This window comes from Pagrus pagrus, assembly GCF_965226575.1.
Source record: "Pagrus pagrus genome assembly, chromosome: 16".
Lineage (NCBI taxonomy): Eukaryota > Metazoa > Chordata > Actinopteri > Spariformes > Sparidae > Pagrus > Pagrus pagrus.
Window position 1 is genome coordinate 27,787,975 of NC_140200.1, and position 13,750 is coordinate 27,801,724.

Below are 13,750 nucleotides of genomic sequence, written 5' to 3' on the forward strand. Positions count from 1 at the left end.
GCCCTCCTCCCGGTACCGAGCCACAGGTACTGAAGGAAACAGGGCCGAACTAATGCCGACAGACCGGACACACACTATCTACTGGACTCTACTGTTTACAACACTTGATATCACCTCTCTTGACTTGTTGATGCCTTCGACTTCTTCATAAACCCCCAGCAACATTATCTGGCATACCTATATGTGTGTGTGTGTGTGTGCTTATACATAAGGATGTGTTATTTCCTCTTCCAAAAAAATCTTCTTTAAAAGAAATAAATCAAAAATGTCATGGTCGTTTAGAGCAGGGTGCCCAAGCCTTGTCCTTTGGGAGCGCCACAGCTGAAACAAAAGCAAGAACCTACAGTACTGTATTGTATTGTGAACATGCACAAATGGTTCTATGCAGAAGCTGTGAGAGGCAGTGAGGAAAGAAAATAATCTGGTGATCCATGTTCGTAGTCTGATCCAAATTGTTTTTTCTCCTTTGTTCATGGCTTGAGACCACAGGTAAAATGTCTTGCCAGGATAGTGTTTAGAAGTTATTTTCCTCACTTGTATCTCAGGGCTTCCTTACTACCATCCCAAGTCTAGGATTATGTAACTATTTAATACGTAGGGATCCTACACATTTGAGGAGCATACCTCACAAAAATAGGAAATCATAAACAGTGATTCATGTTATATATTTTTTGGACCACAGGTCCCACTCTGGCCAGCCCTATTCTACAGCCCTACTTTAACTCTGCAAGTCTCAGCTTTTCCCTGGACTTTTGATTATGTTTCTTTTTTTGAAGACTACCTCTAGGGTGGTCATTTATTTTAAATATAGGAAACAATTTCATTTATGATTGTAGTGACTGGCGTACCAATAAATTACACATATATTTGTTTCAACTTTTCCCACTCACACAAATTAGCTCCTATTTCAACCTTTGCAACTGATCTGTTACTCAGTGTGTTTAGTCCAAGACTTGCCAATAAAAATGAAAAAAGAGAAAGCCATATATAGGAAAATTGTAGAACATTTTATTTAATTGACATTACTTCAACACTGTAACACAGAATTGAACTGTCCCTGTGTTTTTAAGAACTTAAGACCACAAATGAATCCAACATAAGGCAAATGTGCATGTCAAAATTTCCAGGTCGGATGAAAAAAGAAGAGTACAATCACAACAGCTGTATGCATAAAACACTTGCACACACAGCACAAGAAATAATTCACTTATGATGACCAATCTCACATACATGCTAAAAGTTGTATGCTGCTTATTGTCGAAATATTCTCTCTTCATTTGTGAGATGGTGGTCATCTTAAAGGAACACTTTAACATTTGGGAAATTTAGTTGATGACTTCCTCAGAGTCAGTTCAGAAGATTGAAACCAGTATCATCTTTGTGTGGATAGCATCGAGACAGATCCGGCTTGTTTCGCCCAGCATAACACAAGGACTAAAGTAAACTAGCTAGCAGCTAGCCAAGAAACTAGTCCTACGCCGTCAAAACTTCCAAAAAACTTGAATCTAGTTTAATTTACATGTTGTGTCTTGTTTATGTAACACTTTAAAAACCAAACAGCTAGGTACAGTGACTTCACACAGTATGGCTGATGCATTTTAGTTGAAATTCAAACTGTAGTTAAGACATGGAATAAAATTAACATTAGGTATGTAATGATTTCTCTCAAACTGGAATTCAAGTTGTGTAAGTGCAAGCTGCCTACCTCGTCCTCCAATGAAAGGCATTTATATTTGTATCTTTGCCTATAGGCTATTGCTGTTCCCTTAGCTAACTAAAAATGTAGTAAACTAGCTAACTGTGCTGAACAGATGTGGGACATGGAAGACTTTTGGATTCGACAGGAAAAAGTCATGGACAAAATTTAGCAGTTTGCGGCCTTTCTTTAAATTATTTCAAACTAAATGCTTGTTAGCTAACCTTTGTTTGAATCAGACATGAGTTGACCATGTAGCATCTCAAATGTCCTCTCCCTGTCCTGTTGCCGTGTTGAGTCACAATCTTAAATTTTAGGCCCGATCCCAAATGGATTGGGCCTAAAATAAAATGTTCTGTTACTATAGACCAAGCTGATGATGGAAGACCTCCAGTTTGCACAGTCTAGCTACCTCTGCTGTCAATCAAACCCCAAGTTGCTTTTGGGGGTTTTGCTTGTGACAAACTTGGTGCTATCAAGATGAAACAGTTTGACTGTGGTCCGGTCTTAGTTCAAAGTGAGGCTAAACACCAGAGATGAACGAGAAATCAATCTTCTGTGACTTGACAGCAACAAACAAATCCACAATTTGTCTATGCACACCGACAAAATAACCATTCAGAAGTCGGCTAAAGCATATCTCAATCTGATACTGCATATGAATGAAGCACAAGTAGTCCACATTTTTACACAATCACTCAAAAAGCACATGTCACTGTTGCACCAAAAATAATACAGAGAACATCTAGCATAGTCTTCATCATTAATTATTATTATTATTATTATTATTGTTTCCCAAAGTTGTGTTTTTTGAACAGCCAACACAAAGGACAGCATTGTGCCAGTTCTTTAGCAACAATGACCTGAAGATTAACAGCCTCTACGAAACTCACACAGAAGAAACATTAGACCTTTAACCTCATGTTAACGTTACTAAAATGCATACGGTAAAACTATATTTAAATAGAAAGGAATCACAATAGCTGTGTTATACAGCAATACTGACACAATGATTCAAACGGGTTTTTGGGACAGACAGACCCAGGGTTTCCGCTATCCAGTCATTACTGTGTTTTTTACCAGTAAAATCTACGACAAGTACGACATATTTAAATCTCTCCGGTCATACTCTCAAAGCGCAATTTGAATTGTATTAAAGGAGGAGGAAGCAATTCTAGAGAAAGCATATTTTTGAGTCTCATTCCCAGGTCATCATATATCAACGCTCTAGGTATCAGTTGTTTCCGGGAATTGTTTTAAAGCTCATTAAATGCAAATAATATTTTACTATCTCCCATTTGTGCATGACAATGAAATCTTTCAAGACTCGTGGACGTGCACCAAATTGATTTGACAGAAACCCTGCAGTAACCATCTGGGTAATGCTTCTAGTGGATACGTTCTTGTGGTAATCACTTCAGGGATAAGGGGACGGTAGAATTTTTCATTTTACTTTGGAAAAGTTAGAAGAAGTCAGAGTTACCATGGAAATGACACATGAAACAATAAAAACACTACATTTCCTATTATTACTGTATGCAGACACGCACGCACACACACACACTTGTTATGTCATATTTCCACATGTACAGTACAATAAACCACGAAACAACGTTCAGATGTAGGCATTATTACAGAGAGATACTGTGGTTTACATTCACATGGTTTCTCTGAATGGGTGAGGAGTGTATGCTTCCTGTGCTCCACAGATGGTGGCGGGGTCAGGTGGGAAACTACAGGCAAAAATGGAGGCACATTCCTCTCCTGAGGCAGAGGGGTAAGGGAGGATTTTTTTTTAAACTTTTTCCTTTTTTTAAAAATTCTTTACAACAAACTCTCACACCTCTTCAGCAAAGAATCTGGAGGCCTTGGGTAGTAGCCGGTGGTGCAGGGCTTGTCAGGAGAAAACCTGAGGAACTTGTAATCCAGAGGGAGATCTAGAGAGAGTCAAATCAAACAGAAATGTCAACTGCAAGTTATCCACTACATGTGCAGGCCTCCTGTATGTTTAATTCACCACTGCTGCTGAAAAGTAACAACAAATGTTCAAGAATAATAATTCATTCTTCAGTGGAAAAGCACACTTTGTTCTAAACAGCAGGTAGTAATCACTCAGGCCAGAGAATGTTGGACTTGCTTGTGTTTGATCCTTTGCCTCCAGAGAGAAAACAACAATAAATTACAGCCCTGCTAACTCAAGTGGGCCGAAAAGTGACCACGAGTTAGTTTCAACATACATGGGCCTTAACATCCACATTGGCTGTTACATAGAGACAGAGAAAAATGGCAAGATGCAGTTTAGGATGTGCAGATCCAGGAAGCAAAGGTAATAATTTATTTTTTTTCTGGTGGGCTAACACATGTCAAGAAGCTACAGATGTGTGGGTTTGAGTAAAAGGTATGACTGTTTTGAAGTATATCAAACGCAGCTAGCTACAATGTCCTGGGCTGCACCGTGCAGAGGGTCTGCACCCTGACAATCCTGCTTCTACTGGACAAAGCTAAAGTTAGTTTGATTTTGTGGCTGTAAAAACCTGATTGATGAACTTGGACATCCTGTACACTTGAAATTGCAAAGCATTACTCTTTGAAATGGGCTCAGTGACTTGATAGTATTTTCTGTTTTTTGAATGCAACTATCTGTGCTATTACACGTAATTGACAAAGAAGTGTCTGAAATGTCTGAGTAGCTGGTTACTCATATCTTTTTCTCCATAAAGTTACAACAGGTCTGCCAAACCAACCCTTCCAAAAATGAGGAAATGGAGCCTGGAATGTTTTGTCTTCAATACGGTATTAATAAAAGAAAAGAAAAAAGATCTCAACACTTTGACTGCGTTCACACTAGGACTGCAGACCCAAAACTGGAAGTCGCTCAGCAATAAAACTTTGGTCACTTTTGCCGAGCCCAGACAGAGAAACTACGCCCCTTGAATAAAGGCCTCTGTATGCTTTAAAGGCACTGCGTGAGGGATCGTCATACCATTTCTGCAACTTTCCAAAATACAATCTGACAATCAATGCTCACTTCAAGCTGCAATTAACCTGGGTTTGAAATTCCTTCTCAAGTTCTATTTTCTCATTCCTCTTACAATTAACTTTCATTTGACAATTGAGTTCAACACCATGAATGAAATGAAAGAAGGTTATAAAAGCAGTCTTTTCGCCCACCAGTGAGTGTCCTATTCAGAACAGGTATGAACACTTTTACAGGTATGAACACTCTTCATATGAAGAACTCTAAGGGCTTTAAAGCCTTCTGAGGGCGCACTCAAACTAGGCAATGCCTCAGCATTGACTAGCGGAGTGCTCTGTACTGTACTCAAGCACGGTACACTTTCTTGGCCCTGGCACGGTCAGAAGAGGTGTGTTTTGGCAAAGTATGATTGCACGAGCAGAAGCACAGGTGTGCAACGTGGACATGAAGTATAATCATGTGTATTACACCACCTTGCATAATCAAGAAATCCAGGAGTGTGACAGGGCCATCTATGGCCGTCTGACACAAAATAAGCCACAGAAAAGTCAGTAAAGTCTTGTTCTCTGTGCTGTTCTCCAGTGTGCTGCGGCCATGCTACGACTTGATGACGTTTGTACAAGAGGTAACCGTGGCTTGGCCCGGTTTCAGCCGGAGCAATGTGAGTGCAGGCCAGCGGGGGACTGGGGAGGAGGGACAGTTGTGCTTCAGCACATTACGGAGCAACTGGGCCAAGTGTGAGTGTGCCCTGACTGAGTTCCAGTCAAACTGTGGTGTGCTTTTGCAGATCAACATGATGATGGTGAGCTGGGACGATTTCATTCAAGCTCACACTCAAAAAAATGATCAGTGTGAAAATAGCCTTAAGCTCATCATTTTGTTGGAGATTGGTGCCATTTTCCGAGGAACTGCTCTGCAGCAGTGGTGGTTGGAGCTTATTCCAAATTTGGCTGCACATCTGCATCTGGTTCAGTTTCTGACTTGATTCTTGTGAATGTTTCTGTGTTGAAATGATGGTGAGAAAGTGTTTGATGTGGAAATGAATATTTTTAACCACTAAAAGTTTAACATCAGATTGTTTGCTCCTGTTTCTACATCATGACTTTGATTCTCGGGCATGTTTTGGGGAACATATGGGTGCATTTACAGGAATACACTGGAAAACATTCACATTGCTTGCTTTTAGAAAATAAAACATGAGTTTTGCTTTTGTCACCATGTTTATAAACTGAAGAAAGTTAGTGTAACAGATTTGTTCCTTTATCTACTGAACTGCAGAGAAAAAAAACAGGTTGATGTGAGAGTAAAACCTTTATTCCTTATTTCCTGTTTCAGTCTAATAGTAAGAAGCCGTCATCTTTTATGATTTGGTCCCAGTTTAAACAGCTTTAGGTTTATTCATACCTATGTATATATTTATCATTTTCAAACTTTGGTTGATGGCCAGTTCAACATTTCTTTGGTGGGCTGTGCTTAAGGAATTATGCATTTCTACATCCTGGCTACCTCCCTGGCACAAATAGGGTGAACCTTGCTTTTAAGTTTAAGTGACTGGAATTATTTAGTGATTGATAACAGTATCTGTGTTAAAAAGATATAACCTGAATGGTGAATAAGACTTGACTCAATCGTTATTTGTTTGTTTTAGCCACACTCACATTTATTAGTACTGTTTTAACACTGCACTCTGACACTGTCTGGAACAACGTTTGTCTCCTTCCACATACCTGCTATGTGCTCCACACTAGGGATGGCCATGGTGCTGTATTTATGAATGCAATGGCAGCACCAGGTCAGCTTCTGGCTCTCCTCGTCCCCTCCTCCGCTTTTATGTATGTCAACAAAGTAGGAGCCCCACTGATTGGACACGGCAGAGGGGGCCTTCATGCCCTGATCCTGTTGAGACAGTCGACACAAAACTATGTAACTGTGTTTCATTTTCAAACATGTACAGACCTGATAAGAGGAGAAGGGAATTCTACCCTGAGCATGGGTAATATAGCAAGACTTTTAACTGGCTTTAACCCAAGCTGCTTTGAGGGTAAGTGTGACTCCAGCTTGAATCATTAATTCTGAGAAATCCCCCGCTGTGTTACTCATAATCACTCTTAGAACATCAATATATTTTAAACACAGAAACATGTGATGAGCAGCGATCATTGTGAAAACAGGATGTGGTGTAGCAAGACAGAAACCTCCCAAACCAAACTGATACATTTGTGCTTTGCTAATGTGTCATATTAGCTAATGTGAGCAAGAACTACTCAGAGATAGGATCAAAATATCTGTGATCATCAAGTTGTCATGGAGGATTGTACCCAATACATTTTTGAAATAACATTTGGAAGGAACCAAAACACAGAACAAAACAGGACTGCCTGAGGTATTTATAAAGACGGGGTATTAATACACTTCAGCATGCTGATGCAGAACTCTCTCACCTAATTCAACACAGATGACAGGGTTGGAACTCATCACAGTATACTGCTTACTCCTCTGCAGTATTAAGTGCATGCATGGGAATTAGACCACTGACTTGTCACTGCCATCAGATTGGGTATTTGAGATAATGCTGATAAATGAAAATACGACAAGCCAAAGGAAAAGGAAGTCATCTTTCTCATGAACATCAAGATTGCAACAGTGTCAGTAATGTTCTCATCTGGCTCGATTTAAAGGAGCTGATCTGTAAGACAACGGCTGTGTTAAACTCAAACAGAATTATTACTCAACAGAATTTTTATACCCATTTCACTAATGCTAAGCCACCTGTCATATTGGTGTTACAAATGTTCCTCTGTGCTTATCTAAATAAAACATTTACATACTTACTTTTAAGATAACTCCTCTTTAATACAGCACTAAAACTGGACTCACCAAATAACTGACCTCTCCCCCAAACAGTGATCATCAAATCATCGTTAAAGATATAATATGTAAGATTTCTACATTAAAAATGTCTAAAAATAACTAGACCTTTGTTATGTATTTTGTTATGATGAGTAGAATCCGATGTGTTTATTTCTCCAGAAGTTCAGGCTTTGCACCCAACTCTCTGCCCACTGTCCGGCTCTGAGCTGAGCAACACTCTGCAAATGTCTTTTGCTTTGTTTTGTTAGAGAGACCCCCAGTGACAGAAATTACATACTGGGCATTTAAGTGACCATAACTACACAAGCGGGTGTAAGGAATGGATTAATGCGCTAATGAAAGCTGCAGTCATTAGCATGTCTGCCTAACTGCCTACAGTGCCAAGGGGCAAGTAGTGCCACCCCAGTTATCTAGAAAACCATAGAAGAAGTTGGTCATGTGACCACATATTTTTGAAGAGGCATCCATTTCGCTCATCCTGCAAAGAAGGGAGACACACGGCTTGAGAGGTAAGCACATTTAAGTTCAAAAAACTATTTTTTTGCCCTCCAAAGTAAAATTTCTATGATCAAGGTTTTTTGATGGCTGTGTTTGAACAATTATAGACAACTCTGAAAACAGTTCACACATGTTTTAGTGCTTTAGTAAGCTACACCATGAGTCTATACAGTTAACATGATGCTAGCTCAAAACAGCTGGGGATGCATTTTATTCAAAATGGTGGGCTTGGGGTGATTTGTGTCAAAGGGCCTGGGTTAAGTTGTGCCAGTGGCACATGATTATTTACTATATATTACTTTATTGTATTTTATTGTTATTGTAAATTGTATTCTTACATTTGATCACTAAAACTATAAGACATTCTTACTTTTAGACCAAAATCCATCATGCCACGCAAATTCAAACAGAAGACAGACAGGGTTAGACAGGGTAAACTGTCTTTAAGTAAACCACCCACACCACAAAACTTGGAAGTTCATATTTCCCTGCAGCATTGACAAGTAGGATGTTAGGTTGTAGGCCTAGTAGGCTGGATCTGTGAAGAGTAAGAGTCAGTTAGGTGTTCATGTGATGGTATGGGCCTTGTTATAGAAAAGTGGCCTTTGATGTTGTTAAAACTTTAAATAAACGTTAAAATTGGTAATTTTGTATTGAATTTGTCTTGCTTTTATATAGCATTTTTGTTTGTGAGATTAAAATGACATTGTTACTAGAAGTAATTAGTATGAATGCCCAAGAATTACATTACTGTAACTCTCTATTAACTTGTGTTTGTAATTTAACATTGTCTGGTCCAGGAACAACAGATTAGCCTGACAAATCTGCCCAAAGTCCCTCAGGAAATGAAAAAAAAAAGACAGATAAGAGTTCATAGTTGGGGTGACACATTTGGAAATGTGTCCCTTTTTTATCTACAAAAATACACAGTGCACCACCCACAGATTTATGTGAGTTCACCCCTGTCAGCTGATATGGGCGTATTTCCTCTTGAAGCCAGCTTTGTTAAATGGTGCTATCAGACTTAACTTTTATTGTCAACTCAAGGCCTCTTCCTCTAAGCTCTACCCTGACTCCTTTGTTCCATCCACAGATCTTTGTTTAAACATGAGCTGCTGTTCTAGAATCCCTGATAGGTTCAGTGAGCCATCCTGCAGATGTACTTTGCCCCAGAACAAGAACCTGATCCAGCGTGGAGAATTTCATTTTGCTTTTATTTAGCTTGGTAGCAATATAGTAGATTAAGACAGGACAGTCCAGTTATCCCCACTTGGAGGCTGTTACGGAATCTAATTTGCCCCACCTGACCTTGTTGTAACAATACCTCAAGGTTGCATTACCAACTAGGTAATGTGGGCAAAGAGGATCTGTTTAATGGCCAAGGGGCCCTAGAAGCCTCATGTTCACTGCTTATCATTTGATTTGGATAATTTGTTTATTTGCGAAGTTGATATGGAATTTGCACCACTATAATACAGTATTAACAAGGGTATTTGTGTTTGATCATCTGTCCAGGGCCTGGTCAGCAGGACAAGCAAGATGGTCCATTTCCAGCAACATCTTCCAGCTCCTCGTGGGGAATCCCACGGCATTCCTAAACCTATTGAGATATAAAGTCTCTCCAGTATGTTCCGTGGTCTACTTTGTATTTTTACAATTCACACTTTTAAAGGAGCCAAGACACATAAAAACAATGATGCAAAAGAACCTTATAGGGATGCATCAACTAACACCAAGGGAATATGGTGGCACTCCATGGTGGCCAGAGGAAGAGGAAGAAGCTCACAGAGGTGGGGGTGGGGGCTGGGGATTGAAGGGTGGAGGTTAGCGTGTAGAAACTGTTGCTAAATGGAAACAGCTGCTTCAGTGAACTTACCTCAAACTTTCCCTTTTTCTCCAACGGCTCCACTTGGGCCTCATTGGACATTGCGGCGTCGCTCTTCGGGACACCCTCCCCCTCCATTTCCTCCACGATCATCACTGTCTCCCACTTCCCAAAGCTACTGGCAGGGAACATGTCCGACCTCATGCTATCTCCAAAGTACACTACCTGCAGGGTTAGCAAAAAAGAAGGTGACAAACAGGACAGCTTGTTTAATTTGAAGCGCTACACATTAGTGCTGTGGTCAACTTGCACTTCAGATGAATTCCTCTCTTAGCAAGAGTCAAAGTAAAATGACATGTGTTATGGCCCCCCAGGGTGATCTAGACCAGACATGACAAGTCTGAAAAAGTCATCACAGCCTCTTTGACCATCACATCTCTTTTGTCCTCTACGTCTGGAAAAAAAGCAGGCTGGGGCAGGCTTTACTGAAGCACATTCCAAAACTGCAGTGCAGGTGCATGTTGCTCAAAGCTTTAAAACCCATTTCCACGACCGCTTATTTCTATTCCCTTCCCAGTGGCAGAGGAAATGGAGTGAGGAGAGGAGAATGCGGAAGATTAAAATGAAACAGAAGTCTGCTGAACACAGGGAAAGGGCTTTACAGTAAAAGCAGCTAAAAAGTGAAAAGACAACAGCTTTACTGGTTAATTGTCACCACTCCATACCAAAGACAATTATTACAGTTAGTTAACAAATCCTTTAAACTTTTAATATATGACACAAGTGCTTTCTAGTCAGTTTTAGATTTTCTGATGCTCTTTCTTTAAACCATTCTTAACCCTTACCCTGACAATAACCATTAGTTACCATCCATTTCTGTACAGTAAGGAAATAAGACTCCCAGAGGTTTCTTTACTAACATAACCCATCAAATCAACTGGTGAGCTTGCACTCATTTTAGTTAGTAATTGTGTAGGTTAAAAGTCCTTTAAACAAGAGTCTGCCTACTGACTTGATCATTACATTACTGTTTACTGCAGCTTTCGTATAGTGTAAGACCTTTCTGTTTGCCACTGCCTTTCACCGAAGCAATTTTAAGGCTATGAACTGCACTGTAACTTTTATTTTCTCTGTGACTTTTGTTTTCTATTATTGTGCGTAGGAAATCTATTCTATTTTAGCCTACTTTCCTATTTCTTAACCTGTTTTAATTTTTTGTTTTAATGTCTATTTCTTAACTTGTTTTAATGTTTTGTTTTAATGTATTTTAAATGTTTTTACTGTAATTGTATGCACCTGTAAAGCACTTTGAGTTGCCTTGTGTCTGAATTGTGCTATACAAATAAACTTGCCTTGCCTTGCCTTGATCATTTCTGTCTACTCGAGCAAATTTCAAGAAAGTGGTAATAGATCTTTATACCAAGCTGAAATGAATCGAATTCAGGTTCAGGGGTCCTCGAGGGGCTTCCAGGGAGGTGCCCAGCAAAGAGGGGAATAATTGTTTTCACTGTAATTCAATCCATTAATAACACAATGGCAGACTATATGACTATTTTGTTCATGGGTTTCATACACTTCGAAAATGTCTAATCAGATGGGGGACAACGCAGAATGCTCAAATCTGAGGGCAGTGGTGTCAGTGGTTACCGACAACAACAAACATGGTAATGATGTAATGATGAAACATGGTAATGATAAATGTGCCTGTTGAGAAAGAGGCAAAAGCGGAGGCAGCGCAGTCGGAGGGTTAGGGTTGGTCTGTGTGGCCATTAAATACATTGCAGCATCAGAGTTTTTTACACTTAACCAATGAAAGAAATTGATGACAAATGCATTTCCAGTACTTTCAGATGTCTGTCATTGGTCTAATTTATTTTCTGTGTCCTATATTTGTCTAGTTTGAACCACTGACAACACTGCCAACCACAATCTCTGGTGGTGTTGCACATTCCAAAGTAATCCCTTCAATGTGATCTCTGGTTGTCATATTCAGGTCGCAGCTCAAGGCTGAAAATTTTAATATTTCTGTCTGTATCTCCCCAACCCAAGCCAATATCCAACCTCAATGAAATCTGAAGACCTGAACCTTTCATTTAGCCTCATTAATGTGAGTAAAACTTACCTACGTGGAAGAGCCATCTAGTAAAAATCATGTTCTTTATCATCATCAGAAATCTTTAGGATGAACCTGATAAAACGGAAAAATGTAAACTGTTTATGGACATCACAAACAGGGATGACACACATGGCCGTTTATGTGTGTGCATGTCTTACTAAATCGACCTCTCTACAGGAGTCAGAAGGCTCTACAGAGGATGTAAGGCATTTCAGTAGCTGTGTCTCATCCCTCCCCCTCACAGAGTTGTGCTATGTCTCAGGCCAGCCCTCCACATGTAAACAAACAGATGGGCTAATCGGGGTGCTGTGGGCCAGGCCTGTGGGGAGGGGGAGCTGCAGGAATCACATTTCTACCAGACTTTCCCAGAACTGCCCACAGCTGGTGTTCGTACCCTGCACCTCTTAATTCTCAGCAGTGCTGCAGCCAGAGTCATGGGATCACTATGATAAATATTTACAGAGGCCAAGGATTCCAGCATGGAGGCAACATGTTATAGAAGAGATTCATTGTAGATAAATACAGCCACACTAGCCTGAACAAGACTGAGCTCTGCATGAGGGAAAGCCCCATGAATGGAATCAGACTGCAGGCTACAGTTAAATCAGCTGGGCAGATGCTGATGACACTGTTCCCTATTTGTAAATGCAGCTTTTTGTTGTTATCTTTTATCCTTAACTCTGACCATGACTATGCTTTCTACAGCACAGCTTATGGTGTAGTGTCAAGTTATCAAACCCTTGCTGAACAGCCCCATGGTAGGACTACCCAATACAAAGAGTGTTATGCACAGACATTTACTGAGTGCTTTAAGTGACATGCTGCAAATAATCTATGTTTCTGTGTTCTTAATCTTTAATTACTACTGATAGAGTCAATTTTATTTCTGCTCAATGTTCATTTTCAGCTCTATAGATTTTTCATAGATTTCTACATTTGATGTACTTTAGAATTAAAGCTGAGGTTTAATCAGTAAACCCCGCCCCCTGCACTCAGGCCTCTCTCCAAAGCCACTCCCCCCCAAACCATGAACACACACTGTCTGATGACTGCCAAATAGTGTGTGTATCGGTGCATCGTTTTCATCACAACATCTAACTACAAGCAGCTACCTCATGTCTCATCCACCTGTAAGTAAACGCCTCATATTATCATATTGAACGTAAACAACAAACAGAGCCATTGCTAGTACTGATAGCTGTCAAGCTAGCTTTGTTAGCATTCAGACATTGCTTTGAAAGTGTATTTTGATGTAACTTATTGCTGGTTAGCTAGCAGCAGCTGGCTATGGTAACGTTAGATATGGCAAAGCTAAAACATCAAGATTAGCGGTGGGCCTGCTACACTTTTCTTCTTACCCTCAGTGATTCACAGACGAACGTGAATATCGTATTGGACTCATGATAATACAATGTTTTGCATGTTAGAGCTTCCATGATGAGAATATCATTGACTGATGATGAAGATACACCAGAGCGAAGCACATCATCACGTCAGAGAGGACGACAGGAGGGCAACCAGCAGTGTCCGAGGAAGTGGAGGCAGAGGCCGTGGACGTGGGAGGTCACAGGTCAAGGAGCAGATGTTCTCAGAAAAGATGACGTACAGTAGAAGATCTTCAAGCTCAAAGGATTGCACATGAGCAGGTCAGCATCTAAAGTAGAACATTGCTGGTGCTTTTATCCTGATAAACACCACCTACAACTATTTGTGTTTGTACAGTATATTGACCAGGCATGTAACTTGGACCCAAATCAGAATCACATT

At 40.1% G+C, this 13,750-nt stretch overlaps 1 protein-coding gene across 1 annotated transcript in view; it reads right to left on the reverse strand.

The window, feature by feature from the left end:
• Positions 1-986: 986 nt before the first annotated feature.
• nt5dc1 (5'-nucleotidase domain containing 1) overlaps positions 987-13,750 on the reverse strand; it is a 76,546-nt gene continuing 63,782 nt past the window's right edge. Inside the window, exons 10-12 of the mRNA XM_084377984.1 lie at positions 9,919-10,092; positions 6,401-6,569; positions 987-3,633 (exon numbers count right to left, since the gene is read on the reverse strand). Of these exons, the coding sequence (XP_084234110.1) occupies positions 3,521-3,633; positions 6,401-6,569; positions 9,919-10,092 (456 nt within the window). The 3' untranslated portion in view covers positions 987-3,520. The remainder of the gene's footprint in view (positions 3,634-6,400; positions 6,570-9,918; positions 10,093-13,750) is intronic.